The sequence below is a fragment of the Hemitrygon akajei genome, chromosome 7 (genome assembly GCF_048418815.1).
Source record: "Hemitrygon akajei chromosome 7, sHemAka1.3, whole genome shotgun sequence".
Classification (NCBI taxonomy): domain Eukaryota; kingdom Metazoa; phylum Chordata; class Chondrichthyes; order Myliobatiformes; family Dasyatidae; genus Hemitrygon; species Hemitrygon akajei.
The window spans coordinates 185,280,807-185,307,391 of NC_133130.1; the positions used below are offsets into that span (position 1 = coordinate 185,280,807).

The 26,585-nt window shown below is 41.1% G+C and overlaps 1 protein-coding gene across 3 annotated transcripts in view; it reads left to right on the forward strand.

Annotated features, from left to right (window-relative positions):
- The first annotated feature begins 564 nt into the window (after positions 1 to 564).
- Positions 565 to 26,585, forward strand: part of LOC140731278 (calcium-binding mitochondrial carrier protein SCaMC-2-B) — a 52,985-nt gene continuing 26,964 nt past the window's right edge. Inside the window, exon 1 of one of the 3 annotated variants that reach the window (XM_073052874.1) lies at positions 565 to 1,025. In XM_073052874.1, coding sequence (XP_072908975.1) covers positions 798 to 1,025 — 228 coding nt within the window. In that variant the 5' untranslated portion in view covers positions 565 to 797. Of the gene's footprint in view, positions 1,026 to 14,528; positions 14,837 to 26,585 lie in introns of those variants that run through there. The other 2 variants (XM_073052876.1, XM_073052875.1) reach the window with 2 other exon arrangements.

A 26,585-nucleotide genomic window follows, 5' to 3' on the forward strand; every position in this document is an offset into this window, starting at 1 on the left:
GGTTGAAGGAACAACATCTCATATACTGTCTGGGTAGTCTCCAGCCCCTTGGTATGAACATCGAATTCTCCAACTTCCGGTAATTTCCTCCCTCTCCCTTCCCCCATCTCACCTTCATTCTGTCTCCTCTTCTAGCTGCCTATCACCTCTCATGACTCTGCCTTCTTCTACTACCCATAGAGCTTTCCCCTTAGATTCCTTCTTCCCCTCTCCTGCCTATCCCCACCCTGCTTCCCCTCCCCCACTCCTTGATCTTTCCTCTGATTGGTTTTCCACCCTGCCCCCACCTTCTTTATAGGGCCCCTGCCCCCTCCTTCTTTAGTCCTGACGTAGGGTCTCGACCCGAAACATTGACTGCTTCTTTCAACGGATGCTGCCCGATCTGTTGAGTTCATCCAGCTTTTTTGTACGTCTTGATTTCACCACAGCATCTGCAGTGTACTTTATTTATAAAGCTGTCCATCATTTGGCAACGCCCCACCTTCTGATTGGTGAAAGTTTGACCACACCCACTGAAGATCCCCAGATGGACTGATAGATAATGATGTCAATGATCTGTCCCGTGACTCGCCGTGTCCAGTGTCATTGGCTGACACATCGACATCGACTGCCAGGAGTGGTCAACGCGCCTGTCAATCCAGTTCCGCCCGCCATCTGTGGAAAGCCGTGCTGGCGATCTTCTGGCGGCAGGAGCCAGCGCGGGTACCGTTCTTTCATCGTGTTTTCCCCCTCGGGCATCGTAACCGTCAGTTCGGCCCTTGAGCCACCTTTCCCCTCAGAATCCAGCTCGCCCGGGAATGAAAGAACCTGCCCTCGCCTCGCCACTGTTCAGCGGCCTCTTCTGCGAGTGCGAGGCGGCGTGCCCGGCCGACAGTCACTGCCAGGCGGCCCGGCTCGAGCAGGAGCGGCGGTTGCAGGTCCTCTTTCAGCAACTGGATGTCAACCAGGACGGCGGGCTGTGCGTCAACGACCTGGCAGCGGGGCTGCAGCGGCTCGGTGTCCATCGGACTGAATCGGAGCTGAGGGTGAGTCGGGTTTGGTTTGTTCCCGGCTCCAGCCAGCGGGCCTGGAAAATGCCGGCCGGTACATCTGCTGGGTGGAGTCTAGGCGGTGCATTGAAAGAGGGGCCCCTCGAAATCGGAGCAGTTCCGCGATTAGCACGGTATTCGGCACCGGAATGAATGATCTCTAACGATCAAAGTTAAGTGTTGGAGATTGGTCAGGCAGCATAAGCGAAGAAAGAGTTACTATTTCAACCCGATGATTTTTCATCAGAACTTTTAGTGTTATGTGCATTGATTGTAGTGGCACAGCAAGCTAGTTTCATTGATGCATATGAAATGATAGCAGTCTTGTAAAAAAATCCACCCACATTAAGATCTCAAGGAAAGGAAATCTACTGTCTTTATCCTCTGTTATCTAAAATGAACGCATCTTAAAAGGCTCAGCAAACCAATTGGTTGTAACGTTACTTGCAAGTAATAAAGCCAACCGCATGATCACTGACTTTGGACACAGCAAAGTCCACCTCTCCGAGATATCTTGGCATTAATGTCTACATTCAGAAAGGGATGCCCCACGGATTAATTATGCTAGAATTGGACCAAACTCTTTAATCACAAACTGGTTATGATAGTACCACTGGCAGTTCAGTCTTAACAGAGGTGGCAGCACAGTAGGACGGAGTAGCCCTTGGAATTCTCAGTATGGTCTACAGACTTCCCTGAAGTCTTATGGCATTTGACCAAACTGTAGCAAGGGACCTTCCAGCTTGTTATATAAATCAGTGCTCTTCTCTGTTGATTAGCACACGGCCAAGCAAAAAAAAAATGACACTGGGTGGGGTACTTAAGTATTCACCAGCAAGAATGATTTGATAGCACCAGCCCTGATCATGATTAGCCCTGAAGGACATAGCCATCATAAATAATTCATAGCAGGTGGAGAGAGAGAAATTTGGACTCATTCTTGTTAATCGGCTTGTACAGATGCATCAGGCTGTGACAGCATAGGTAGAGATGACTGCTTTGCAATGCTTCTAGAGACAATGCCCAGTCTTCACATTGAGAACACACATTGTGTGAATTTACAGCTGTACTAAATAAGATCTGGAGCTCATTTGGCATCCATGAGCAACTGAAATATACAACGTGGTGATGTGTAAACTTGAGGTCTGGCATATCTATATTATTGCTATCAAGCCAAGGAATCAACCCTAGTTCAATGAGTTCAGCAGTACACATCAGGAGCAGCATAAAAGATGAGATGCTATCCTGACGAAGCTGCAGCAGGAGATGACAGGTGTGCTACACAGTATGCCAAAGACCCCAGTAAGTGATCTCAAAATTAACAGACCAGATCTGTAGTCCTGTGACATCTGGTGGTTAATGATAATGAAGAAGCTGGTTCCCAGCCCCATCAATGGTCTTGCACCGATCAATAGATAGATAGATAGATACTTTATTCATCCCCATGGGGAAATTCAACATTTTTTCCAATGTCCCATACACTTGTTTTAGCAAAACTAATTACATAAATTACTCAGTAAAAATATGATATGCATCTAAATCACTCTCTCAAAAAGCATTAATAATAGCTTTTAAAAAGTTCTTAAGTAGTTTACTTAGATACATTAAATACAATCATTAAGTACTTGAGCCCTATATTCCATTTGCAATTCTTCATTATTTATAACTGTGCATAACACAATTTCAACAGCATTCAGGCAGGGTTCAATGACGTTGCAAGACGCTGGAGGAACTCAGCATGTTGGGCAGCATCCATGGAAATGAACAGTCAACGTTTTGGGCCGAGACCCTTCATCAGGACTGATGTTTGTGGCTCAAAATGTCAGGCAGTCACCTTCTCCAGTAGGAAAACCTGGTCATTTACTTTTGACAGTCACCAGCTGACTGATGCTAGGTCCCCTATCATCAGTATCTTGCATGTCACAATTAACCAGAAACTCACTCAAGTGGTCCAGCTGCATAGATAACCGTCACTACAAGAATTAGTCAGATAGCCTGCAGCAAGATATGTGTCTCCTGATGCTTTCCAGACTTTTCACCTTCTATAAGGCCAATAACTCTCAAAAAAGTCGTCAAAGTAGAGTGGCAGTCCAACTACATTAAACATTCATCCATCTATCTGCAGTGCGAAGTGGCTTCAGTGTGTACATTAACACAATATACCTTATTTACTTGCTTAGGCTAGTCCAACAGCACCTCCCTAATGCCTCCTCCCTCATGACCAAAAAGGATAAGTGAATCTGATGCACAGGAATACAACCACCTGCAGATCTTGGAAGTATGTTCTTGATCATGGCTGTATGTAAATTTTGGCACTTTCTACCAAAGCACTTTGGGAGTACTTTCACAGATTAGATTCCGGGGTCAAGGGATATGGGGAGAGGGCAGGAACGGGGTACTGATTGTGTATGATCAGCCATGATCACAGTGAATGGTGGTGCTGGCTAGAAGGGCTGAATGACCTACTCCTGCATCTACTGTCTATTGTCTATAGATTGCAGCAATTCAAGAACAAGGTAACTCATCATTTGGAGATGGGTAATACATGCAACCCTTCTTAGGGACGTCCAAATGCAGAACGTTAATTCCCTTTTCAGGTAGAAGGCTATTTGAAATGTATAATAAATGCAATGACTCATGAACTCTGGGAGTTTGATCACAGCAGTAGTGATTTCTGCCCTCTTATTTGCTTCTGGGACTTACACAAGAAATCCTGATGCAGGCTGACATCCCAAGCCTTGTAGCTCTAGTGTTTTCAGATGGCTGTGTTGTGAAGGTTGTATTGTGTGCACACCTGATCAGACTCAGAAAGTTTATTGTTCTGGACTCTCAATGGAAGAAAGAGGAAAGATTTTAAAGCTATCCTCTAAACCTGCCTGAATAAAAACTGCTACATCTCCATGGGAATCTTTGGCCTCTGACAGTTCAAGTGGAGAAGTAGCTTCTGGGATGACTGACAGCCTCTAGCTGTGCTTTAGAGCCTGCAGAAGCTTCATGTAAACAACAACAGAAGTGTGCCACATCCTAGACTACCTGCCTGTTGTGACAGGCATATTCTGTTCCACTTGTGGTAAAATTTTCAAATTCATTGTTGGCCTTGTCAGTTGCACAGAGTTATAGAATTGGTCCAGAAGTAAGTGAAAGGCCAAAGGGCCACTTGAGAGAAGTGAAAGATTATTCTGTGAATAATGTTCTATTTATCTAATAAATGGCATATAACAGGATTACTTAGAATGTGACACCTTGTTGGCATGTGACAAGATCCTGCCTTAGTGAAGGATCTGAGTGAAGTAGCTGAGCGAAGGGCGCTGAGTAGGCTACGGTCAATTATGGAAAACCCTGAACATCCTCTACATAGCACCATCCAGAGACAGAGAAGCAGTTTCAGCGACAGGTTACTGTCGATGCAATGCTCCTCAGACAGGATGAAGAGGTCAATACTCCCCAATGCCATTAGGCTTTACAATTCAACTGCCAGGACTTAAGAACTTTTTTTTTAAAGCTATTATTAATGCTTTTTGAGTTAGTGATTTAGATGCATATCATATTATTACTGAGTTAAGTATTGTATGTACAACAAGTGTATGGGACATTGGAAAAAATGTTGAATTTCCCCATGGGGATGAATAAAGTATCTATCTATCTATCTATCTATCTATCTATCTAGTGGCATGTTGTCAGTCATCTGTAGGATATTTCTGAAGAACTTGTCATATCTCATACCTTCCTATGGCTCTCATAATCTTATATACCTCTATCTTTGCCTCTCATCCTCTATCATTACAAAGAGAAAAACCATAGCTTGCTCAACCTTTTGTCATAAGATATATTTTCTAATCCAGGCAGCATCCTGGTAAATCCCTGCACCCTCTCTAAAGTTTCCACATCTTTTCTGTAATGAGGTGACTAGAACTGAACATAATGTTTAAAGTGTGGTCTAATCAGAATAACTCAGTCCTCTTATTAATGAAGGTCAACACATTAAGTGCCTTCTTCACCATCTGATCAAGTTACACAGTGATTTAGAGGGATCTCTGTACTTGGATCACTAGATCTCTCTGTTCCTTCGCATGACTAGGAACCCTGCCATTAGCCTTGTAATCTGCCTTTGTTTGAGTTTCCAAAGAGCATCACTTCACACTTTTCTGGATTGACTTCTCTGCCCAACTCTTCATCCTCTTTATGTTCAATTGTAACCTATGATGACAACCTACACTATCCAGAACACCACCAACCTCTGTATCATTTGTAAACTCCAACTCATTTATAAAAATCATAATGAGGAGGGGTCCCAGGACAGATCCCTGTGGAACACCACTAATCACTGACACCCAGGCAGAATACTACATCTGCCATCTTCTGCCTTTTGAATGCAAGACAATTCTGCATCTACACAGCTAAGTTTCCATGGATTCCATGCGTTGTGACATTCTGGATGTGCCTATCCACTGTGCCTTAGTAAAATCCATATATACTACATCTACTGCTCTACCTTTATCAGTTTGTTTTGTTACCTCCAAAAACTCAGTTAGGCTTGTGAAGCATCAGTTTCCCCTCACAAAGCCATGCCAATTATCTCTAATAAGACTATGCTTATCCAAATGCTCGTAAATCCTGTCCTTAAGAATTCTCTCCATTAGTTTACCCACCAAGTATGTAGGACTTGCTGGTCTGTAATTGTAGTGTTCTCGCACAGGTGTAAAAGAACTCTGAACTAAACACCAAGTTTAAACCAATCAATGAGGCGGTCCCAGTAAGATTAACCGTTTACTGTTCACTCTTCCACATTAACGTATGGTGAAAACTGTTGATAAAACAATACAAAATATATACAGTATTTGTTTCCTTCTTGATATCACATTTACATCATAAATACTTGGAAAAGTAAAACTACAACAACTATATTACATTAAAGTGCAGCATACAGTCAGAATCTACCTATGCCATCGACTGCTTTAAATACACTTCAACACAAACTATCAGCAACTCTTTAAATAACAAAAACATAAACCTTATCAACCGTCATTACTTTTAACAGAATCAGCGTTAGCATTTTTAATTCAACATATCGATCATCTCATGAACTTACGGCGTTGCTTCACTGATGTTTCTAGTGCGTAGAAAGAAAACTTTTCTCTCGCTGATCCTGCACATGTGAGCCCCCTCCTTCCCGTTTCTCCAAACCGGTATTTTCCCACAAGACATGGCAAAACCGGGTGTGACGTCATCACATGCCGCGATATATCACAGACAACGAATTTACTTTAAACAATCATAACTTTAACTAGAAAACGATAACAAATGAATAACTAAAGCAAAAATATAATAAACTAAACAAATGCCATAAAGGCAACACAGTAATCCCTAGGATTATCCCTATCACATTCAAACAACAGAGCAACATTTGCCATCTTCCAATCCTCTGATACCCCTCCTATGGCTGGTGAGGTTGCAAAGATCATCATCAATGCCCCAGCATTCTCTTCCCTCACATCCCATAGTAATCTGAGTACATTTTGTCCAGCTCCATGGATGAACCTCTGAATGTTTTTCAAAATATCCAACACTACCTCACAGAGGCAAAGCTTTAATTAAGGACCTCCCCTACTTTCTGTTCCTCTGGGCATGTTTCCCCACTTTATCCCTGAGTGGTCCTACCCTCACTGTAGTCTAGTGGTCGCCAACCTGTCGATCGCGATCGACTGGTCAATCTTTGAGACTTTCCCAGTAGATCCCGAAAAAAAAGAAAAATAAATACACAAATACTGTTGAGAGATTGTTTCTGGGTTGCGGGGTTTTAGTTCCGTTCTTTCTGCCCAGTGCGCATGTGCATAGCTCCCCTGTACTACACAGTGTACCTCAGTGGTCTCCAAGCACCGGGCTGCGAGGAAACAATATGAGTCAGTTGCACCTTTCCTCATTCCCTGCCACGCCCACCGTTGAACTTGAACCCATGTGAGGTCATCGGTCACCTAAACGCAGTGATACCCTCGCGCCAGTGTTCACCTTGCGCGGCCGGCGAGAACCACCGATGCTACTGGCTCGGAGCGTGGCCGGCGAGAACCGCCGATGCTACTGGCCCGGAGCACGGCTGGCGGGAAGCGCCAATGTTACTGGCCCGGAGTGCAGACAAATGGGCGCCGCCTCTAAACCTGTTCAGCACACTGAATGTTTGTGGGGAACCCGGTGCTAGAATATTCGCAGATGACCTAATTCGGGCACAGTGTTTCGTAAGTATCAGAGCAGTTTCCTTGCTGCGATCTAGTGAAACAAACTTTTGTCGGCCGATAGATCCTACAAGGGGGGGGGGTGGGAGCGCACTCTGTCACACTCATTGCTTGGTTGGTCGCTCTCTCCGGACTGCGACCGCCGCGGCCCCGGCACGGAGACCTCTGGCCCTGACCTAGTCCTCTCACCCCACCTATGACCGGCCGCACCTGGCCAAGGCGTCTGGTGGTGAGCGGGAAGCTGGAGTTTGGGCCCGGAGGCTGTCCAATGAGGCAATGAAGCACTCAAAACTGCTTCGGTACCCTGAGTCCAATCACCTAGCACTTAAAGACAAACCCGTTGAGTTTTGTGAGCGGAAAAAACGTGAGCAAGCGGGACAGAAGCTAAGTGCCGAGAGCCGCGAAAACTAAATTGTGGGATAGACTGGACATAAAGAACCTGCTTCGAGTATCGCTGTAATCCGGTCGTGATTAACACCCCCCCCCCCCCGTTGGCCGGTCCGCAAGAATATTGTCAGTATTAAACAGGTCCGCAGTGCAAAATAAGGGTGGGTACCCCTGGTGTTCATACATTATTTCTGCTTCCGGGTTGTGGGGTTTTACTTCTGGTCTTTTCTGCCCCGGTGCACATGCGTGTAACTGATCTGGGGTTGATCTTGCCTTTTACTGAGGCCGAGGCAGGGGATCTTGGGCTTAAAAAGGTTGGTGACCACTAGTTTAGGGAATAATGACAAGAAGAACAAGCCTGTAAATGCTGGAACATCAAGTGCTGGAAGAGCACTTCTGGGTTTTCTCCATTCGCGGTTGGTTGAATTCGCGGATGCGGAACTCATGGATAAGGGGGGTCAACTGTAATTTAGTTGAGAGGGCCAAATGTCCTATTTCTAAATTTTGTTGATGGTGGAAAACTAGCTTGGAACTTCAAGGAGATCTAGACTAGCTGAATGTGCATGATTATGTATGGTATGTATATGATAGGGGAGTGGGGAGAGAGGGAGTGAATTTTATCACCTTTGGTGCACAGAACAAAAAGCTGAGTGCTGAGAGAGTGGGATATGTTGATGACCAATGGGACTCTGGCTTTCAGTGACTAGTGTACAGGAACACCAATGTGCAGGTTTAGCAAGCTGATTGGGAAATCAAATGGTACATTGGCTTTTTATTATGAGGTTTTGTGTAGGTGGGAAATGTCTTCAATTATAAAAATCTTGGTGAGACAGCATCTGGGATATTTTACAGTTTTAGACTCTGCCTAAAAGAAACTTCTTGCCATTGAGGAAATGGTTTTTAAAATTTATGGACTGGCTCGTAGTTTGGTGGGCTTGTTTTTAAGGAGATTTGGGAAAACTTCTAGAGTTTTGCAGAATGGTTGGAGATCCTACAGGAATTTTGTTGATGGTGGAAAACTAGATTGGAATTTAGGGACTTCAAGGAGATCTAGACTAGCTGAATGTGCATGATAATGTATGGTACACATATTCAGATTCAGATTCAGTGTATTTTCATTTAGAAACCACAAATACAATGCAGTTAAAAAATGAGACAAGGTTCCACCAGAATGATATCACAAAAGCATATGACAAAACAGACTACACCAGAAAATCCATATAACATTTGGCAATCCCCAATCCAGAGTCCGGAGAGACTGCTGCGTATTAATATTGTGCTACTGTCTTAGCGCGTTCCCCCGGAAAGGAGCTCCAAATCCACCAGACAAACAAGACCAAAAACTAAAGCTACAAGACCTGTACAAAACCACATAGTTACAACAGTGCAAACAATAGCATAATTGTTTTAAAAAAAACAGACCATGGGCACAGTAAAAATAGTCCAAAGATGTTAAAGGACTATATGATGGGGGAGTTGGGGGAATCTGTGGAATGCTCTGCCTCAGATGGCAGTGGAGGTCAATTCTCTCTGGATGCTTTCAAGAAAGAGTTAGATAGAGCTGTTAAAGATAGCGGAGTCAAGGGATATGGGGAGAAGGCAGGAATGGGGTACTGATTGTGGATGATCAGCCATGATCACAGTGAATGGCTCAAAGGGCCAAATGGCCTACTCCTGCACCTATTGTCTATAAATTGTAACAGGGCTGAATAGGCTAACTGCAGAGAAGGTAATTTTTCCTGGTTGAGAAGTCTTGAACTAGCAGAGTTTAAAACGGGTGGACAATTTTGAACTAATATGAGGGGAAATTTCTACAATCACAAGGAGTGTAAACCTTTGGCATTATCTACCTTGGAGGGTTGTAGAGACTCTCTCATTCAGTGCATATAGAACACAAACTGATAGATTTTTGGATAGTAAGGAAATAGGGATCTGGGGATAATGCCAAAGTCTTGATGAATGTTAGAGCATTAGATGACTGGTTACTCCTCTTCTGTTCTTCACTCTCTCCCTACTGTTTCTTTCTACCCACCCCCACATGCCTTCTATGCTCCAGCTTCCTTTCATATCAGATTCCATCATCTGCATGAACCCCTCAGCCTCTTGCCATTTCCACTCTTGCCTCTTTATTCTGAGATTGCAACCTGGTTGTAGACTCCCACGAGAGGAAGCATTTCTCCAGCACTTAGAGCAAAGAGCCAAACCTTTTAAGAATTTTGTATTTTTTGGTAAGGCTGCAACTCATTCTTCTAAACACCAGTGAGAATAAACCTAACCTGTGCAGTCTTTCCTCATTAGACTATCTGTTCGTATCAGAATTATTCTAGTGAATCTTCACCAAAATGCCTATTTAAAATGTTAACTTTCCTTAAATAAGACACTTGGAGCTGTTCATGGTATTCTGGGTACTACTACTATAATACTTTTGTGCAGTTGTGGCAATAATTCTCATATTTTATGTTCCAAACTACTTGAGGTGTGATGACCTGTTTGACTGACAGAGCAAACTCGTGCTTCTTACTAAGTAAATCAGTTTTTTGTTTCATGGAAAAGCCACTTTACAAGTTAAGAGGAAGTAGTCACAAGTGATTTGTTGCTGATCAGCAGTCAACAGTTTCGTCCAATTAATTAAAAAAAAGGTATGTGGTGATGTTTGCAGCAAACCATCCAGATTGTTACAAGATGTGCAGCTACCAAAAGCTAGATCAAAGATTCAAAAGGTGTAGTGTTGGAGAGGTTTAAAGAATGGATTCCAGAGGCCTAGGGATGAATTTCTCTCAGTCTCCCCCCACCCCCCCCCAAAAGCCTTACCAAATTCATAGCATTTTGAGACATTCTAATCAACCTTTTAGCACTGTGTAACTTGTCATCTGTTGAAGCAACTAAACAGGTGCTCATTAATAGTTGGGTGATAGAAATTATGTCAAATATTTATCCTTCACCAACCTAATCTTTCATTTTGTGCTTTTTTTGTGTATGTGGTCCTAGGAAGTTGTAACACGTGATTTGGTAATAGCTATGATCATTTCAATTATATACAACACGATTCAGTAGAAAGTTCTGTCCCTTTTTATCCCCATTGACTTCAAAACTACAAAGACTTTTTAATCCAACACCCTGCTAGTTGTAGTGTTGATCTCCAGTCAGTTGTTGTTCTGGTGTCACTTATAGGATTTGGATGTTTGGAACCAGTGGTTACTTGCGAAATCCAAACTGCACCAATAATCTTGTTATTGTTTAGTAAAAGCAGCTTGATTGCACTGCTGAGGATGACTGGAATCATTTTGTGGAATACGGAAAAGTAGACTAGGTGCTAATTGACAACATCAGATTTGTAACTTTAGGATATTCATTGAATGATGGTTTGTTAATGTTGAATTGAAAAGTATGAAAGATGAGCCATTAGATTACAGTTTGCTCAGTGGTGTGAGTAATATCAGTGGATTTTAAGAGACTGCTGGACAGGTACATGGAGCTCAGAAAAATAGAGGGCTATAGGTAACCCTAGGTAATTTCTCAGGTAAGGACATGTTCGCAGAGCTTTGTGGGCCGAACAGTATTTATTGTGCTGTAAGTTTTCTATGTTTTTTGTCCTGAATTTTAGGTATTTTCCCACTGAAACAGTTTGTCAAGAAGTGCAGTTTCATGCATAATGTGAGTTTCAAACACTACAGTCAGGCTTGTGAACTTTGAATATCAATGTGCTTTGATGAATATTATTTGGTATGATTTGACTTGGCTGAAGATCTTAATTAAATACAGGATAATCTGGTGGTGAAGTATATTTTGGTAAAGGGAATTTTCCTCACATCTGTGCCTTTTTGATTCTGGTGTTTGTTCCAAATAATAGTGAACACGTGTGTGGATTCAGCTGAAGGAACTGGAGACTGTGGGTAGCAATGCAAGGGAACCTACTGCTTGTATGTTTGAACTGATGCCATGATATTCTATGGAGTGAATTAATTTTGGTTTACTTTCTTTTACTTTGGATTTGACTAGCTGCTGGGGAAAGTTATTCTTTCAGTCTGTTGCTTGTCTTTGGAGCAGGTCTGCCAAATCTTTGCAGTCATAAATGGCTGGATGTGCCCGTTGTTTTGCCAACTGCCTAGACAATGCACTATTTTGTAGTGGCACAGTATAGTGACTTATTGAGAGCCAAAAACTATTCAGATTTTCCTTCTTTGGACGAGACGGGTTTCTGTAGGAAATGTATTAGATTTTAAAATTGAGATTCCATTTAATTAACTATTTAAATACCCAGTTGTTGAAATTCTCTGTATTAATATTTCGGACATCCAATATGATTGAGGCACTGTTACAGTGTTCTCAGTAACTTTAAGATATCTTCAAATGATGTTTTGTAATGTTGAATTGATAAGTATGAAAGATGAGCCATTAGATTGTGGTTTGCCCAGTGGGGTGTGTAATATTTAAACTGGGTGACGTGATGTTCAAAATTTGTGAATGATAAATCTACAACCCTCCAAGGTAGATAATGCCAAATGTTTACATTCGTTGTGATTGTAGAAATTTCCCCTCATATTAGTTCAAAATTGTCCACCTGTTTTAAACTCTGCTAGTTCAAGACTTCTCAACCAGGCACAGTTAGAATAAGATTTCACGATGTCTTCCATTTTGATATTGTTACTAACATCTTACTGGAAATTAAACCATACAAATGGATGGGATATAGTTAATTACACTGTTGTCACATTTTTCTGTAAGATTGTTTTAACATAAGCATTTTTGATTGTCCTACTAACAGAATCTGAACTATTCCAACAGTCATTACTTTTTTTTTGTATTTTGATATTTGTATTAATATAATGAATTCTATATGCTCATTGGGGGGGGGGGAACCTCATTGAAACCTATCAAATAGTGAAAGGCCTAGATAGTGAATGTGGAGAGAAGATTTCTTACAGTGGGTAAGTCTAGGACTGAAGGGCACAACCTCAGAATCGAGTGATGTCTATTTAGAGAAAAGATGAGGAGGAATTTATTTTGCCAGATGACTGTGAAGGCCAAGTCACTGGATATATGTCAAGTGGGGGTTGATAGGTTCTTTATTAATCAGGGTGTCAAATGTTACAGGGAAAAGACAGGAGAATGGGTTTGAGAGGGATAATAAATCAGCCATGATGGAATGGTGGAGCAGACTTGATGATAGATAGATAGATAGATACTTTATTCATCCCCATGGGGAAATTCAACTTTTTTTCCAATGTCCCATACACTTGTTGTAGCAAAACTAATTACATACAATACTTAACTCAGTAAAAAATATGATATGCATCTAAATCACTATCTCAAAAAGCATTAATAATAGCTTTTAAAAAGTTTTTAAGTCCTGGCGGTTGAATTGTAAAGCCTAATGGCATTGGGGAGTATTGACCTCTTCATCCTGTCTGAGGAGCATTGCATCGATAGTAACCTGTCGCTGAAACTGCTTCTCTGTCTCTGGATGGTGCTATGTAGAGGATGTTCAGAGTTTTCCATAATTGACCGTAGCCTACTCAGCGCCCTTCGCTCAGCTACCGATGTTAAACTCTCCAGTACTTTGCCCACGACAGAGCCCGCCTTCCTTACCAGCTTATTAAGACGTGAGGCGTCCCTCTTCTTAATGCTTCCTCCCCAACACGCCACCACAAAGAAGAGGGCGCTCTCCACAACTGACCTATAGAACATCTTCAGCATCTCACTACAGACATTGAATGACGCCAACCTTCTAAGGAAGTGCAGTCGACTCTGTGCCTTCCTGCACAAGGCATCTGTGTTGGCAGTCCAGTCTAGCTTCTCGTCTAACTGTACTCCCAGATACTTGTAGGTCTTAACCTGCTCCACACATTCTCCATTAATGATCACTGGCTCCATATAAGGCCTAGATCTCCTAAAGTCCACCACCATCTCCTTGGTGATTAGCCTAATTCTGTTCCTGTGTCTTATGGTCTATGTGGAAACTTTTGTTTTCTCATTAAGGAAGCTTCATCTGTCTTCCCAAAAATTGATGTTTTTTGCACATTAAACATTTTGGTACTGCAAGTTGTTACTTGTCCACAGCTGCTGTTTATAGATTCCAGTCTTAGACGTACACTAAAACCACTCCATGTGGCATACCATCCTGACTTCTGCACATTTTGCTTTTTCGTTTTGTATCAATTGGCCAATATCCTGGCACTTGTACCTAATCTTTGCATTATGAAAGTAATTTCACATTATAGACTATGGCTACTTGTGAAATTTTCTGCCATCTATTCAAGGGGACAGGGTGGAGGGAGGATAAGGATGGGCCACAAGTGATAGTTTTGCCACGTCAGAAATGATAATTTAACCATTGAATTAATTTCTAATATCAATTGTGCCAATTTGAAAAACTGAAATCAAAGGGGTGCATAATCCATGGGTAAAATTTTGCAGTATTTTATTTTTATGTTAATTTAATTACTGACTTCTGTAGACCAAGGGTAAGAATGAAGTAAAGTTGTCAAGTGTTTCCTCTTCACAATTTTGTACTGTGTGATATGCTGATGAGAATTTTAATTAGATTGGATCAGCCCATGTTTCTTTCAGATTTTTGCACAATGGTATTAGCTAATTTTCAGTCTATCTTAGTTAAGCTGTGTGCGCATGAAGTACATTGGTCTGGTGTGACAAATGGGAAAATGATTGAATACAAGTTGTTCAGCGGCTTTTTTTTGTCAACCATGACCCTGTAGATGCTTAGGCAACGGACACTTGTAATCTGATTGGCTGATAGGTGGTTTTGAAATAAAACATCTTAGTATCTTGTTCTATGAATGGCTCAGAAAATGCTGCATTGAACCTGCAGGCTTTGCGACATTGCAGAGAGAGAGAGAGTGAGACTCCCCTGCATTGCTTTCGCATATCGTTTTTGGCCTGAAGTTGAAGCATATTAGAGTACATTGTGCTGCAGTGTGTCTCCAGTCGGAGTGATAGAAATTTCTATTCTCAAACTCTGAAGAGTACAGGATGTTAAGTGCTGTGTACGAGTTCTTGCATAAATTATTCTTAAAAGTGCTATGTCAGGAAGCAGAATTGGGGAAAGAACTGACCAATGACTTGGACAATGCACCTGAAAAGCATGGGGCATCCACCAACACAGAGGATGCGATTGATGCTGATGCAAAGTGCCTTAGGCAGGATCAGAAATCATCTGTGCAGGAACCAATAAAGGTAATACGTGGAGATTCTGTGGTTGGAGTTAAATATTATTCTTCTTTAATTGATTTTTAAAAGATGTTTTGTGGTATGTGCGGCATAGCAGAAATTTTATCCAGTTTTAAATCCTTCTGTTTTGTAAAACAGCAGAACATAACGAAGAAGATATCTGTATTTAAAAACTCTTAGTTAAGAAGTCAAAATGATGACTCATAGATTTGTTTGCTAACAATATGCTTCTGTGATTTTTTTTGATTTGCACTCAGCAGCCATTTATAAAAATGCCACCATAAACTGTTTGGAAATTGAATTTAACAAGTTATTTTAATTGGGTGAGAAGAGATGCTTTTTAATATTGTGGTTTGTAGGAAAATTAGAATTCAATATATCTTGTCTTACTTTCTCAGCTATTGTACTTTTGTCTGGTCAAGTTAAGGTGTTTTTGCAACACTTCTGAATGTTAACAATATTTATTTGATTGGTTTGTTAACAATAGATCAGTGATTTATTTTCCCAGAAGTAATGTCTGCTATAAGTGTGAGTGCCTTCTGGTGCAGTCTTTATTGTCTTTGTCCTTCAAATGTCTCTCCATTTGATTGACTTACAATGTGAAAGCAGCATAATTTGTGACCTATTTTCATCATGTAGGCAATGATTTTTATTTATTTAAAGGCATTAATTGCAAATTATTTTGAAATGTAGAGTTAAATTATAGGGTATATTCTTGAGATTAGTTTTCAAAATTTGGGGAAAAAATCATGCTACTAAACACTCTAAAATGCTTTAGGAACTAGTTAAAGTTTACAATTTGCTGATTTGCATATGTAAAGGAATTGAATTTCTGATTGTATTTTCATGAAAAGTTGGTCCCAGTGTCCTTCCAATTTTGAGTTTGTTCTCTGGAGGAATCATCGGAGATGTGGAAGTTACTGGAACCAATCATGTGCAATAATAAATCTCTCAAAATGCTCTTACATCATCATAATTTATGTTGGGAGAAATGTGATACCAAAATTAAAATTGATTTGAATATAGTTCAATATCAAAAAACATTGTACAACTGGTCAGATTATATGAAATAGCAATTAAATTTGAGTATGAGTATTCATAATTTAATTAAGTATTAATATTTTTGATTAAGTACAGTCATACTGCACTTTGAAAATAATCAAAATCCTATAACTGGAAATCATAGATTTCAGTTATTCATATAATTATTATAAAAGACCAGCTATGAAACTACTTGAAAATTTCAAGTCATATTTTAAGTTTAAACTCTTTGTTCCTATGTGTCTTTAAGCTGATATATTTTTACTTGAACATTCATGGGATGTGGGTGTTGATCTTAAAGCCAGTTTTAAATAGCCATTCTCAATTGTTCTTGAGAACATGCTGGAAATCTGCTGCTTTGATGCACAGCAGTCTCTCTAATGAAAGTACTTACTCAATGATATGTTTGAGTATTTGAGGATGATGTAACACATTTCCTTGGAGGCAGAAGGGACTGAAGATACTGGAAAAACAAATCACTGGAGGAAGTCTGTGCATCAGGCAGCATCTGTGGAGGGAGATGGTCAGTGTTTCAGGCCAAAATCTTATTGTCAGGATGGATTGTGCCTTGGAGGAGCTACGATGTGATGGTGTTTATGTATACCCTCTTGGCTCTTTTAGGTGATAAAGGTAAAACGTTTGCTAGATAATAAAAAAGTTTTGAGTTATTGCAATAGACCTTGTATCATCCAGCTAAGTTTAACAAAAACAGAGATAAAGAATGGGGCAGAGTTTGTTAAGTGTGTCCAGGATGGATTCCTGTCACAGTATATTGATAGGCCGACTAGGGGGAATGCCATACTAGATCTAGTATTAGGTAACAAACCAGGTCAGGTCACAGATCTGTCAGTGGGTGAGCATCTGGAGGACAGTGATCACCGCTCCCTGACCTTTAGCATTATCATGGAAAAAGATAGAATCAGAGAGGACAGGAAAATTTTTAATTGGGGAAGGGCAAGTTATGAGGCTATAAGGTTAGAACTTGCAGGTGTGAACTGGGATGATGTTTTTTCAGGGAAATATACTATGGACATGTGGTCGATGTTTAAGGATCTCTTGCAAGATGTTAGGGATAAATTTGTCCTGGTGAGGAAGATAAAGAATGGTAGGGTGAGGGAACCATGGGTGACAAGTGAAGTGGAAAATCTAGTCAGGTGGAAGAAGGCAGCATACATGAGGTTTAGGAAGCAAGGATCAGATGGATCTATTGAGGAATATAGGGTAGCAAGAAAGGAGCTTAAGAAGGAGCTGAGAAGAGCAAGAAGGGGGCATGAGAAGGCCTTGGCGAGTAGGGTAAAGGAAAACCCCAAGGCATTCTTCAATTATGTGAAGAACAAAAGGATGACAGGAGTGAAGGTAGGACTGATTAGAGATAGAAGTGGGAAGATGTGCCTGGAGGCTGTGGAAGTGAGCGAGGTCCTCAATGAATACTTCTCTTCGGTATTCACCACTGAGAGGGAACTTGATGACGGTGAGGACAATATGAGTGAGGTTGATGTTCTGGAGCATGTTGATATTAAGGGAGAGGAGGTGTTGAAGTTGTTAAAATACATTAGGATGGATAAGTCCTCAGGGCCTGACGGAATATTCCCCAGGCTGCTCCACGAGACAAGGGAAGAGATTGCTGAACCTCTGGCTGGGATCTTTATGTCCTCGTTGTCCACGGGAATGGTACCGGAGGATTGAAGGGAGGTGAATATTGTCCCCTTGTTCGAAAAAGGTAGTAGGGATAGTCCGGGTAATTACAGACCAGTGAGCCTTACGTCTGTGGTGGGAAAGCTGTTGGAAAAGATTCTTAGAGATAGGATCTATGGGCATTTAGAGAATCATGGTCTGATCAGGGACAGTCAGCATGGTTTTGTGAAGGGCAGATCGTGCCTAACAAGCCTGATAGAGTTCTTTGAGGAGGTGACCAGGCACATAGATGAGGGTAGTGCAGTGGATGTGATCTACATGGATTTTAGTAAGGCATTTGACAAGGTTCCCCATGGTAGGCTTATTCAGAAAGTCAGAAGGCATGGGATCCAGGGAAGTTTGGTCAGGTGGATTCAGAATTGGCTTGCCTGCAGAAGGTAGAGGGTCGTGGTGGAGCGAGTACATTCAGATTGGAGGGTTGTGACTAGTGGTGTCCCACAAGGATCTGTTCTGGGACCTCTACTTTTTGTGATTTTTATTAACGACCTGAATGTGGGGGTAGAGGGGTGGGTTGGCAAGTTTGCAGATGACACCAAGGTTGGTGGTGTTGTAGATAGTGTAGAGGATTGTCAAAGATTGCAGAGAGACATTGATAGGATGCAGAAGTGGGCTGAGAAGTGGCAGATGGAGTTCAACCTGGAGAAGTGTGAGGTGGTACACTTTGGAAGGACAAACTCCAAGGCAGAGTACAAAGTAAATGGCAGGATACTTGGTAGTGTGGAGGAGCAGAAGGATCTGGGGGTACATGTTCACAGATCCCTGAAAGTTGCCTCACAGGTAGATAGGGTAGTTAAGAAAGCTTATGGGGTGTTAGCTTTCATAAGTCGAGAGTTTAAGAGACGCGATGTAATGATGGAGCTGTATAAAACTAGTTAGGCCACACTTGGAGTACTGTGTCCAGTTCTGGTTTCCTCAGTATTGGAAGGATGTGGAAGCATTGGAAAGAGTACAGAGGAGATTTACCAGGATGCTGCCTGGTTTAGAGAGTATGGATTATGATCAGAGATTAAGGGAGCTAGGGCTTTACTCTTTGGAGAGAAGGAGGATGAGAGGAGACATGATAGAGGTGTACAAGATATTAAGAGGAATAGACAGTGGACAGCCAGTGCCTCTTCCCCAGAGCACCACTGCTCAGTACAAGAGGACATGGCTTTAAGGTAAGGGGAGGGAAGTTCAAGGGGGGATATTAGAGAAAGGTTTTTCACTCAGAGAGTGGTTGGTGCGTGGAATGCACTGCCTGAACCAGTGGTGGAGGCTAGTGAAATTTAAGTGGTGGAGGCTAGAGAAATTTAAGAGACTACTAGACGGGTATATGGAGGAATTTAAGGTGGGGGGGTTATATGGGAGGCAGGGTTTGAGGGTCGGCACAACATTGTGGGCTGAAGGGCCTGTAATGTGCTGTACTATTCTATGTTCTAGAAGGCCAACTCGTTAACACGTGAGGCTTAGACTTGTATCTAATTGCAAAAGGTGGATGCACAGAATCCTCTTCTGTGAAGGTAATTAACTTGGTAATTTAAAAAATATAGTTATAGAGGTCATGACGTTTAATTACGGAATAGGTTTACAGGGTGGGGTTGGGACATTGCTAAACACCCGTTTGTGTTTTTCTGTTGTTATATTCCTAAGCCTTTTAGGGGCTTCTTCACTCAAATTTTAGTTGGTGTGGTGATAATATGAGAATAGTAACACAGACGCCTTGTCTAACACACCAGAAGCATGAGTTTAGTTCGAGCTGTGGCAGCTGTAGAATTTTAACCTTTTTGAAACAAAAGTTTGTCTCTTTTCAGTCAAGTGCCCTTGAATGGGTTATGTCTAGAGAGCAAAGACACAAGATATTTTAAAGTTCAGGGTAAATTTATTATCTATATATGCCACCATATGCAACCCTGAGATTTATTTTCTTGTGGGTATATTCAGTAAATCCAAGAAACACAATAGGATCAATGAAAGCTTTACCCATCAGGACGGACAACAACCAGTGTGCAAAATACAACAAACTGTGCAAATACAAATGGGGAAAAAAATTAGCAATAAGTATTGAGAACATGACAGTCCTTGACCTTGAAAGTGAGACACCTTGCCCTATTGTCCTGTTTATTATTTATTGCACTGCCTGCACTGTTTTTGTGCACTTTACGCAGTCCTGTGTAGGTCTGTAGTCTAGTGTAGCTTTCTCTGTGTTGTTTTTTTTACTTAGGTCAGTCTAGTTTTGTACTGTGTCATGTAACACCATGGTCTTGAAAAACGTCTCATTTTTACTATGCACTGTACTAGCAGTTACGGTCAAAATGACAATAAAAGTGACTTGACTTGAGTCCATAGGTTGTGGGAACAGTTCAGTGATGGGAGGAGTGAAGCTAAGTGAATTATTTTGACTTGGGTATCATTTTGCTGTTAGTTCCCACAATGCCATCTCCAGGAACTTGGAACAAATTTATTCCAGCAGGTGTGGTCTAAATTCGACAATGGAGCCCCAGTCTTTCATGTGTTCAGTTCTGAAGAGAACATCTGTTCTCACTGCCCCACAAAGAAACTTCAAAGCAAAACTTTATCTGGTAGGGACTTGTCTTGGGTTGAAATTGCAGACTTGGCAAAGACCCATTAACTTGCTAACAATCTTAAAATTTCATTGTGTTAATATGGAGACCATTTATGAGAATCTGAACTTGGTCAGGTAATTAAGTAATCACTAATTATCTGGATGAATTGCAAGTTCCAATGTATTTCAGACAAATGCAGGACTTCTTTCATAAATGAATGTTTACTTATAGCAAAAGATAAGGGAGCATGTTTGGATACTATTTTTCAAACACAACTTAATTAAAAGCAGGAATACTTAAGCCTTGTTCATTGGGTTAATGAGAATGAGTCTGAAAGAAACATGCCTCAATGTAGTTAAAATGGGCATTGCAGGCAGTATAAAGTTGGGAACTATTCTTTCTGGCAATGATAGATACTGGATGAACATGTATAGGGTGAAACTTATATATTTTAGCTCATAAAATTTATCTACGGCAAGCTTTTAGGAAAGAATTTGTCAAGCTTCTCACTTAACATCAGTGGCAAAAGTAAACTGTATTCCCTGGTGTACAAATTTTCTCATAACTTTTTTCTTTTGAACCCTAATTTTTGGTACTCAGTAGAGACCTGTAGTCTGCTTGTTTGGCACCACTGCCACTGCACCCCCAACATTCTCCAGTCCTGATGAAGGGTCTCGGCTGGAAACATCAACAGTGCTTCTCCCTATAGATGCTGCCTGGCCTGCTTTGTTCCACCAGCATTTTTTGTGTGTTATTCTCCTCTATCACTGATTTAGTATAACTGTCTTTATGTGTGTTAGGATAACATACTGCACACTGCAATCAAAATTTTCAGTACTGATGCCAAAATGGTTGGAGTACCCATGTCATGATGACATTATAATTTTTTAGATACAGTGCCTTGAAAAAAGTATTGAGCCTTCAATTTTTTGTTCACATAATTGAATATGACAAATTGGGATTTTTGATCAATTTCTGAATCACATGCTCCTCTTTTTTTATACAGTAGAGTTTAAAAAAAAAAGGAGTTATAAAGCATGGAAAACTAAAACATTCAAAAACTGAAATGTCAGCAGTTCAAAAGTATTCATCCCCCTTTGCTCAGTACTTAGTTGCACCACCTCTTGCAGCTGTTACAGCCAGTAGTGTTTTTAGACAGGTCTCTATCAGCTTAGCACAAGGTGATAGAGCAAGATTTGCCTGTTTCTCCTTACAAAATTGCTCAAGCTGTGTCAGGTTAGTTGAGCAGCAGCAGTGGTGATCAGCAATGTTTAGGTCTTGCTGGAGATATTTGATAGGGTTAAGGCCAGGATTCTGACTAGGCCACTCAAGGACATAAATTTTCTTCATTTGAAGCCACTCCATGATTGGTTAGGTAGTGTGCTTTGGGTTGTTGTTCTGTTGAAGGATGAGCTCCCTTCCCAGTTTAAGCTTTCTAGCAGAGGCTAGCAGGTTTTTATCCAGGATCTCTCTGTATTTAGCAACGTTCATTTTCCCATCAATCCTTATCAGATTTCCAGTCCCTGTTGTTGAAAAGCATCCCCAATGCATGATGTGATCTCCACCACACTTTACTGTAGGGATTGTATTACCTGGCTGATGTGCAGCATTACTTTAATATCACACATACTGGTTAGTGTGACAAGTATCGAGGGATGCACCCAGATGACAGACTTGAGTAGAGCATCAACATAGAGAAAGGTACATAAAGCCTCTACTTTCTGATTTTTTGAGGTAACGTACTTTTTTATATTTTCTTACTTCTCTTCTAATATTTATATATCTATGCACTTGTAATGCTACTGTGACACTGTAATTTCCTTTGGGATCAATAAAGTATCCATCTAATGTTGAAGCCAAAAAGTTCAATTTTAGTTTCATCTGACCACAAGATCTTCCACATCTTTACAGTATCTTCTAAGTGACACTTTGCAAAGTCTTTAAGACCAAGGATACATTTTTTAGACAGGACTTCTCCCTTGGCACTCTTCCAAGAATACCCTTTTTGTGAAATGCCTTGGAGATTATGGAACCATGAATTTCATCTCCAGTTGCAGCCAATGATTTATGCAGCTCACTCAGAGTGACTTTTGTCATCATAATAGCCTCTCTTACAAATGCCTTTCTTACCTGGTGACGTAAGTTTAGAGGGGTGGCCTGACCTAGTGTGGCTGTGATTTCATATTTTTTTCCACTTTTTATTGATTTAGTGTACTGAGGTGTCTTATGTTTTGTGGGGTTGAATACTTTTTCAGTACACTGTCTGAATGTCACTTTTCCTTTTAGGCCACTTAGGATTGAAATGTCCTCCAAAATTGCCTCACATTTTTGTCTGATTTAAGAAAAACAAACTGGCTTGTCTACTGAACCAATTTTTCACATCGACCTGTGCTGTCATTGAGGTAATAAACATATATATTTGAAGAATCACTTGCACCTGCATTTACTCTGATGGAAACCATGGGTGTGAATCCAAGCCAGAAAATGAAATTGTTGTGGAATGTCTAATGTCAGTTAATACCTCTTTACAATGGTGCTTCTGATGCAAATACAGTATAACCAGAAGTTAGCATAGGGGATTTACAAACAATGTAGATGCCAAAGAACACTGCAGAACCATGAAGTCTTCATGTATGTAGACCATATTTTATCTGGGTTTGCAGGGAATTGTGGCCTTTTGATCTCTGAAAAGCACTGTATGTTTTGTCAGTTGTGACAGAAGAATCCTACTGTTGTTACATTGGTAAAACTCACAGCCTATTCTGTTTTTGCCAGGTGTTTCTAAAGTAATCCGGTTAGGTTTTTTTCCTTGTAAATTATTTTCCAGTTTGTGCCTATCTAATTATGTTTTGAAAGCCAGGTGGACAGTGAATTGCAGGTCAGAAATATTCTGATTTAACTTTTCTCTTGAACTCTCTCACTCATCACAACATCTCTTTACCTTGGTCCTTGTAATCCAGATGCTGAACAATGGGGATTTCCGAGTAGTCACTTGGCCGATCATCAGAGCTTTCATCAATTTTACCAGTGCTTAAGAGGAACATGGTAATCTTGTCTCAAAGACTATCGTCCAGAAGCACTTGTATCCACTGTGATGAAGTGCTTTGAGAGGTTGGTGATGAAACATACCAATTCCTGCCTTGAGAAGTGACTTGGATCCACTCCAATTTGCCCTCTGCCATGATAGGTCAACAGCAGGTATAATTTCATTGGCTCTTCACTCAACACTGGAACATCTGGACTGTGAAGATGCATACATCAAGATGCTCTTCATTGGCAACAGACTGGGATTCAATACTATCAACCCCTCAAAACTAATTAATAAACTCCAAGACTTAGGCTTTAGTACCTTCTTGTGCAGTTGGATCCTTGGTATCTTCACTTGCAGACCCTAGTCAGTTCAGATTGGCAACGTCTCCTCCACAATTACTGTTAACACAGTTGCACCACAAAGCTGTGTGCTTAGCCCCTTGCTCTATTCACTTTATACTTATGACTGAGTCTAAGCACAGCTTCAATGCCATATTGAAGTTTGCTGACGACGCCACTGTCTTTGGCTGAATCAAAGATGGTGACGAATCAGCACGTAGGAGGAAATTGAAAATCTGGCTGAGTGATGCCACAACAACAACCTCTCATTCAATGTCAGCAAGACCAAGGAGCTGATTTTTATTGACTACAGGAGGAAACCAGAGATCCATGAGGGGCCCATCAGGGGATTAAAGGTAGAAAGGATCAGAAACTTTATATTCCCCAGTATTATCATTTCAGAAAATTGTCCTAGGTCTAGCACAGGCATGGGCAAACTACGGCCCGGGGGCCATATGCGGCCCGTTAAGCTTTTTAATCCGGCCCGCAGAACTTGATGAAATTATATTAATAAACCTTGTTAACATTTTTTCCCCGCAATTCTGGCGTTTTCCCAATAGATGACGCACTCTATATACATTGACCTTTGTTGAGGTGCAGCGTATTATTCCACATTTGCGCTTTACTCTTTGACCTCTCACCCCTTCTGTAAAGATGAGTGGAGCTAAGAAAAGAAAAGTGGATAGAGAATGTCGGGTGTTTAATAAGGAGTGGACAACTAAATATCTTTTTACCGAACACCGATCAACTGCTGTATGCCTGATATGCCAAGAGACTGTGGCGGTTTTTAAAGAATATAATATCAGCCGTCACTTTGCCACAAAACATGCCAACTATGCTAGCAACCAGTCAACGAAAGAACGGGAAGCTAATGCTCAGAGGTTGGCAGCTAATTTACAGGCTCAACAAAATTTTTTTCACCGTCAAACTGCCATTCATGAGTCAAGTACCAAGGCGAGTTTTATGCTGTCATTCAAATTAGCAAAGGCCAGCAAGCCTCTGTCTGAAGGCGAGTTTTTAAAAGAATGTATGGTGGAGACAGCAGGTGTATTGTGTACGGAGAGCAAAGACAAATTTGAAAAAATCAGTTTATCACGCAGGACAGTGACTCACCGTGTGGAACTGATAGATGAAGATATAACCAGCGACTTAAATAAAAAGGCAGAGTCGTTCACGTTATATTCATTAGCACTGGATGAAAGCAACGATGTAAAAGACACTGCTCAGCTCCTCATTTTTATCCGAGGAATTAACAATACTTTTGAAATAACGGAGGAGTTTTTGACAATGGAGAATCTGAAAGGAAAAACACGGGGAGAGGACTTGTATGACCGGGTGTCTGCTGTCATCGAAAATATGAAGCTCCCTTGGAGTAAACTTATCAACGTCACCACAGATGGATCTCCTAATTTGACAGGGAAAAATGTCGGCCTGCTGAGGAGAATACAGAATAAAGTGAAAGATGAAAATCCTGACCAGGATGTTATTTTCCTTCACTGCATCATCCACCAGGAATCTCTATGTAAATTGGTATTACAGCTGAATCATGTTGTGAATCCTGTCGTAAAACTTGTCAACTTTATACGTGCAAGGGGACTTCAGCACCGTCAGTTCATCGCGTTCCTGGAGGAAACTGATGCGGATCACCAGGACCTACTTTATCACTCCCGTGTCCGCTGGTTAAGTTTGGGCAAAGTGTTTCAACGAGTATGGGAGCTCAAAGACTAGATCGGTGCATTTTTGGAGTTACTGAGGAAGGCCGGCGAATTTCCTGAGCTGAGCAACAGGAGCTGGCTTTGTGACTTTGCGTTTGCTGTGGATATATTTTCATACATGAATGAACTGAACGTGAAGCTACAGGGGAAGGATCAGTTTGTGCATGACATGTACACAAACGTGAAAGCCTTTAAATCCAAGCTGGCTTTTTTCTCCAGGCAAATTTTGAATAAGTTATTCACTCATTTTCCCACACTAGCCATGCTGGAAGAGGCCGGCGCAAATGTGAAAAAATACAGCGAGTCACTGGATGCGCTGCACAGAGAATTCTGCCGTCGCTTTTCTGATTTTGAAAAAATTGACAAGTCACTTCAGTTGGTGGCCTGTCCCCTGTCACAAGATCCTGAAACAGCACCAGAGGAGCTACAGCTGGAACTGATCGACCTTCAGTCTGACCCCGTCTTAAAAGAGAAGTTCAACTCTCTTAAACTGAATGACTTTTATGCTTCACTTGGTAAAGAGGTGTTTCCAAACCTCCGGAGGACAGCACAGAAGATGCTGGCGTTGTTCGGCTCGACCTATTTGTGTGAACAGGCGTTCAGCGTCATGAACATCAACAAAGCCAGCCACAGATCCAAGTTAACTGACCAACACCTCAGATCCATCCTGAGAATCGCCACAACAAAACTAAATCCAGACTTTGATGCGCTGGCTAAAAAGGGCGACCAACAACACTGTTCCCACTGAAATTAAAAATAAGTTTCTTCGTTGTGTTATGTAAAAAAATCCATTTGAAAATATTTTTTTCAATAAGCCTTACATGTTACATGTCATTTCTGTTAAGTGATGGACATGAGTAGTGCACAGGTGCACGTACATTCTCAAAATAAAAAATGCGCTCCAGATCAAATAACGCGCACCGCATACTGGCACGCTGTCACTGTTCTGTCCTTGTGCTGGTCGTTGTTGAGTTTTGGCACGGGACAATTGAATAAGAAGGAGCAGGACAAGTAGACCTGCATCTCCTACCGTTTTTGAAATAAAGACAGTCAGGAGGAGAGTGATGATGATAATATCTTGAAGGATAACAGAATTTTCAGTGTTTTAAAATAATAACTGTTACTATTAAAAAAAGCTGTATTTTATTCATTTAATTTTCAGTGTTTTAAAAGTCATTTCAATAAATAGCTAAATACCATGGGACTTCAAAGACAGATATTTTGTTGTAATGCACTTGTTCATTTTCAATTGAAATTAAAGCACATGTTTTCTACATATCCCATGATATTTTATTTTCTCTTATGAGGTGTATTACCAAAACACTCCATCCATCTGCTCCTGGTCTGGCCCCCCTGTCAAATTTTAGAACCCTTTGTGGCCCACAAGTCAAA